Source organism: Mesitornis unicolor, unplaced genomic scaffold, assembly GCF_000695765.1.
Source record: "Mesitornis unicolor isolate BGI_N332 unplaced genomic scaffold, ASM69576v1 scaffold41019, whole genome shotgun sequence".
NCBI classification, from domain to species: Eukaryota; Metazoa; Chordata; class Aves; order Mesitornithiformes; family Mesitornithidae; genus Mesitornis; species Mesitornis unicolor.
The window spans coordinates 7634-13950 of NW_010208917.1; the positions used below are offsets into that span (position 1 = coordinate 7634).

At 38.5% G+C, this 6317-nt stretch overlaps 1 protein-coding gene across 1 annotated transcript in view; it reads left to right on the forward strand.

Moving 5' to 3' along the window:
- Positions 1-5410, forward strand: part of LOC104547106 (prolyl endopeptidase-like) — a 10678-nt gene extending 5268 nt beyond the window's left edge. The window contains exons 3-4 of the mRNA XM_010192677.1: positions 3089-3245; positions 4585-5410. Coding sequence (XP_010190979.1) covers positions 3089-3245; positions 4585-4879 — 452 coding nt within the window. The 3' untranslated portion in view covers positions 4880-5410. The remainder of the gene's footprint in view (positions 1-3088; positions 3246-4584) is intronic.
- Positions 5411-6317: the final 907 nt, after the last annotated feature.

The window sequence follows — 6317 nt, forward strand, 5'->3', positions numbered from 1 at the left end:
GGAGTGTATGTCATGCCAGTAGGAGATGGGCGTTACAAATCTAGACCTCCCTGCTCTGAAAAACCTGTTGTTAGAAACAGTCCTTTGCACTTGCAGATGGATTACAGTCCAGCTGGATTTCCATACTTTTGATGAGCCAGATAGGGATTTTCCTTGACTGGGTAGAATTAGGTGAATTTAGGAAATTGTTGTAAGAGCTTTTTCATCAAAGAACTAAGTTTTGCAATAGCTGTTTATGCAACACTAGTGAGCATAACTCATACTTTACATGTAAGAACCCACTGCCAGATTTTCTCAGTTCTCATTCATTGAAGAGAAAACCGACAAGGAAGAGTAGTGTCACTCTTCCAAAATACAGTTTCTGTTCAGTCTGACTAGCAGGAGGTGTCTCTGAGGAGTGCAGAGCCTTGAGCTCTTGCCTCGTTCAACTGCAAAACAAGACTTTGCTGCCCTGCAGTGCGATCCAAAAGCTGAGCTGAGCAGCACAGCTGTGAGCAGAAAACCTCCTCCGTTCAAATGCAGTGTTTGACCCCTCATATTTGCCTAGACAGACAGTTCTGAGGTTTTGAAATCTTACTTTTGTATTGAATTTTAAAGCTCAAAGTATGTGTAGAGGAGTTTTTATTGATGCATATAATTAAGTATCATGGCTAATTAAAGGGGTGCAGTGGGAATGGATGAGTGTCTTCATAAGTGTTTTCTTACTGAAATAACTATTTAGGAAACTGGCAGCAGAATTTTTTTATACAATCCTGAGCAGCACAAAGTGCTTCAAGGGACACTCTGCAATAGAGTGTACTAAAATTATATGTTGTTACAGTTATTTTGGCTTTTTTTCCTACCAGGATATAATTTATGTTAATAAAAGGAAATAGGATGAGGGAGAGGGATCTGATCAAAAGCTTCAGTTAAAAGGATAAAGAGCTTTTACATGGCAGCTATTTAAGGCACTGTATGTACCTCATGAAAGTGGCTGAGGAGAGTTAGCATAGTTACCTATCAGAGATGACCAGAAGTAAAATCACGTCCTTCAGAAAACAGAAATCAGGGCTGAGTGTAAACTCTGAGAGGGACTGACAGATCGCAGGAGACTGATAAGCAAATTACTTACAATATAAATATTAGCAGTAAAAGCTTTCTGCGCACGTCAGCAGCAGGAAGCTGGCCAGAGGTTCTGCGGGACTCACAGGTTAGTGAGGTGCAAAAGGAGCGCTGAAGAAAGATGATGGCAGAGCAGAACAGCTACATTTTCTGTTTGTACTGAAGTTCCCTCCTGAGGAGCATGGGGAGTTCCCTGCACTGCAGCCTCTTTTCACGGGGAATACTCTGAGGAGCTGACTCAAGCTGAAGCATCAGAAGAGGTTTTGGAATAAATCAATCAGATGAAAAGTAGTGAGCTGCCAGGACCAGATGGTGCACACGCAAGATCCTAAGTGAGCTCCAATATGAAATTGCAGGCTACTAAGCCTTGAATATCTGAGGAACCGAAGGGGGTGAATGTAATGCCAATTTTTAAATGGCTCATAGTGATCCACAAGCTGCAGATGAGTAAATCTGACTTCTCTAATGGACAAACCAATTTGAAACCAATAAATAATAGCTGACACATAAGTAAGAATTTTGCAGGCTGAAGTTAAAATCTATTAGAGCTATTTGAAGGAGTCAAGGAGCATAGGGTGCTTGTAAGAGTGATCTACGTGAGGAGTTATTTTTGGATTTTTCAAAAGCTTTTGACAAGATCCTGCGCATAAGGCTATGCAAGAAAGTTCTTGCTGAGCTGGAAGCAAGGTTGTGTCGTAGAAATGAGAGGAGGCAAAGAATGGGAATATATGATCCATTTTCTCAATGGACAAAAATGAGGAGATGCAAGAATTTAACCTGGGTGTGGATGCACAATGATTAGCTCTGAATTAGAAAGGGATTCTGGGATTCATTGTGGTAGTTATCTGAAAATCTCAGTGCTCCCATTTCTTACAATTCAAAAAAGTAGGGGAATTTGTAGTATCACCAGGCAACAGATTTAAATCAAGGAACAGAAATTGGAATTGAAGAACTTATTGCTAGGGGATATGATGAACACTAGATGAATAAACATTAAGAAAGGAAATAGATGTATTTACGGAGGATATGTGTTTTGATGGCTGTTTAACAGGATGGCTGGAGATAACTCCAACTCAGGGAAAACTTAAACAACTAGTTCAAAAGCTGATAAAGAACAGGAAATATCTGCCAGTATTTGCTTAACGCCTTTTCCCAGAGTATCTGCCAGTTGCCACTCTTGTAAACTGAACACTGAGCTAGATGGGCTTACTGTGGTTATTTTTAAAATAGGAGGCAAGTATTATTCGTTAAAAAATTGTCCCTTCCAATAGTAGTAAGATGGAAATCATTTTTTAAAAAAAGAAAATACTACAGTAATTTGCTTTATTAAAATGAAGTTATTCCTCTGTTTTGCAGTAGTCTACTTTTATCAAAACTCTTTTCAAATGGGTTTACATAGTGATCATGGATGAAAACATTCATCAATAAATGGAGGGATTTTGTCTTTAATGCCCTTTATTTGTTGCTACTGATATTAAAAGTTTAGAAAGTGAACAGTTTAGGAAACTTAAATTCAATATTCCAAAATGCTCATGTATTTTAAAGCACATTTCTCCTTTAAAGCCGGTTTACTAGTTTGGAAGGCAGTTTCCAAAGAACAGCATAGTTGGTGCCTGAAGAACAGGGAAAATGCTCTTAAGCTCATCTTTGGGAGTTACAATTTTTATCCATTTGTGTATGTGCTTTCAGTTTTGCTTAAAAGTCTATTTGACTTCATATTCACTGGCAGTCTTCTCCCAGTGCAATTGGTTTTATATCAGATATTTTGTATTTAAGTATTTCGGCTTCAGTTACTATACGGTGATCTATATTTCTTCTCACATTGTTTTAACTTAACAGTTTTACATTTTTTTTCTTTTTAAGAAACTAAGTTTATAAAAGGCAGCTTTTTGGAAGTTGATTTTTTCGTTAACTTCGCAGTGGACCTTTCACAGCTGAACTTGTTCTGTAAGGGATGAATGTTAATAGAGTTGTTTTCCTGTCAAAGCTGCCTGTGCCAATCAGCGCCCTGACCTGTTTGGCTGTGCTATTGCCCAAGTGGGAGTGATGGACATGCTCAAGTTCCACAAGTACACCATCGGCCACGCCTGGACCACTGACTATGGCTGCTCCGACTGCAAAGAGCAGTTTGAATGGCTGTACAAGTAAGTGCCTTTAAATGCTCCTGTGGTTGTTAAAATGCATACTCTGCTCGACAGTTTCAGATTGTCATGATCAAGAGCTAATCTAAGAATTATTCCATCCTTTTCCACACAGGACTGGCGGAATTCAGCATTTCCTTAACGCGTCAGTTTTGCAGGAAAGGCTGTCTTCAAAGTCCTTGTTCTATGAGCAGCCTTAACAAGTCGTGAAGTTTTCTTTCTGAATAATGACTCCTTTAGGCTGTTACAACAGAATATTCTCGAGTGAACCACTACATAAATTGTGGGTTTTATCATGGGGGAATCACCATTGTGAATGATATTATACAGTGTGGATGGGATTTATTTTTAGGAATTGAATGGCAGTAGACCATAACATGATACTAATTTATTTTTAAACTCCTTGATGAGAGGTCTGGAAATAGTATTTTTTAAAAAAAGAGCTGAGACAGCTGTGCAAGAACAGAAATGATACATACATTGGATATAGAATAAACGCTATCATTTCAAAATATTTTCTGGAACCTCATTTTCTGTTATTGCATTTGTATTCCTTTAATAGTGAAGACTGACATTCCAGGAGAATGCTTCAGAGACACTGACCAATTTGACTGGTCTGAAATTTAATGAAGTGTTTAGATATTTAAAAGTACCTGTGCTTTACAAGTACACTGAGATCTAACGTGATCTAAAGCATTTATTTTAAAAACAAAACAAACAAAAACAAACACCAAAAAAGCGCCAAGTCCATATCCTAGTTGGGCCTATTGTAATTAGATTGTTTCAAAACCTCCAGTTGTCTAATTTAAGCTTTTAGTGGCAAATACATTTTTGTAAATACAGTGTACAAAACATTAAATTTCATAATTCATCTTCTATCAATAGGTAACTTTGATAATAGCTAAAAGGTTAACTGTTGTAAAAATGGTTCAATCTTAATGATTTTGGACATGGAAACTTGCTTGAATGTATCTGTGAAGAGGTAAAGGAGAAGCATAGTTTTAAATTCATTCTGTGATTAGGAGAAATGCATGTGTAGGAAGGAGTCACTCTGCTCCTACTTAGTTACACATGTGCTTACTAATGGAAAATTCATTCAAAAATAAAGCAAAATTTCCTTCTGTGTTTCCTGTCATGAAACAGAGGGGGCAAATAGTTACAATCCTTAAATCAAGAGCAGGGTACATTCTTCCTAGGTGTAGCTCTGTCTAAATGAAGTATGAAATGGAGAGCTGTAGTATTCTGAATGCCACCAAATGCCACCGAGACTATTTCAATATGGGAGGACCTTCTTGGTGGGAACGGAGGGAAAAATGTGTAAACATCTGTGTGCATTTCTCAGGTACTCTCCACTCCACAATATCAAACTACCAGAGGAAGATGGCATCCAGTATCCCTCTACGCTGCTGCTCACAGCAGACCACGACGACCGCGTGGTCCCTCTACATTCACTGAAGTTTATCGCTACTCTGCAATATGTCGTGGGCCGAAGCCGGAAGCAAACCAATCCACTTCTCATCCACGTTGACACCAAGGCTGGGCACGGAGAAGGAAAGCCAACTGCTAAAGTCATAGAAGAAGTGTCAGATATGTTTGCTTTTGTAGCACGATGCCTAAATCTTGATTGGATTGAATAGGCAAAAGGCTTATTACTGTTTCCTTTAGAAAACAAGGGCTTTAACACCATTTAAGACCAACCAGACTACTACTTGGTGTAGTACTTACATTTAAGAACTGCGGTTTAATATTTTATTGATCCAACTTGCTATGGAGTTCTGATCTTCTGTGCTTCCCTCTTTTTGGTGTTTCTTTGAATTTCTTTTCTACTGTGTTCCAAAGTCAATTTTGAAAAGCATGTTCAAATAAATACCTGAGCTACTGTCGGTGCTGTTGTGAACATTTAGATTCCAGAGTTAGTGCTAGTTGAGCTTATTTCCTGTGAACAATTTTAATGTATTTCGCACCTATAAACATACCCAGATTATCTGTAATTAAATGTAAGTACTGTCCACATACAAGAACTCCGAGCATACTTTATTTACACAGTAACTTATTTAAGAATGCGAACTCAAGGTGTTCAGTGATAACCATGAAATACTGAAGAGACAGTAGTCCAGGTAATTAAGTCAAATATTATTAAAAAGCTTATATTACATGCTGTTCATAAATGTGTTACAGTCTATAATAATGATATTGCAAAATTGTTCTTTCTTTCTAAAGAGACTTCAAAAAGTCACCAGTTTTCTCTTTTGTTATTTATTTCCACACAGAAGAGAAAATTGGAGGCTGGAAAACTTGAAGAATTCTTAGATCCTCACTGTAATCTCAGTCATTACAGATACTCTTAAACCGCCTGTCTGCTGTTAGCTCTTGAACTATTTCTGAAGAATAGACTAGACACTGGTTTAACAAAAAAACAGCAGAAAACCCCCACAAAACCACAGCTTCGTCCAGGTTGTTCTGGTTCAGTTTTTCCTTATACCTTTGACAGAATGTTCTCTAACAAGCCAAAATCTGAACCTACGTACATATAACCTAGTTCTGGCTGCAGAGCGGCAAGAGCTCGTCGTCAGACTCCCTAATGATTTGACACAGGCACCGTATTTGAGCTGCCATTTCATTGCTTTCCCATCGAGGCTCGAGCTGTAAAGTAGATGTGAGCATTTGCCTGCTGCCTGTCTAAACTCTGACTCACTGCAGCAATTAAGGTTTAATTTTGCAGAGCAAAAGTAGTATTCTACCAATTATTATTATTGTTGCCCTTCCAGAAAACACTGCTGCTGCTCAGTTTTGGATAAACTGATATATTGTTCCAGAATCAGGCTTATCATTATATTCATGCTTAAACCCTACGGCCTGTATTTTAACTCTGGGCTCAGGAGTTTTGTCTCTAAGCAAACAGTGTCTCAGCCCAGGAAGAGGAGGGAGTGGTATTTAGAAGATTCACATTGTGTTTCTCATGCTCTGGGGCTTCTGCTTCCCTCTGCAATCCAGGAAGGATCATCCCTCCCAAGCCCTTATTTTGCATAAATTGATTTGAGGAGGGGGGGGGGGGGGGGGGGGGGGTTTTTGTTT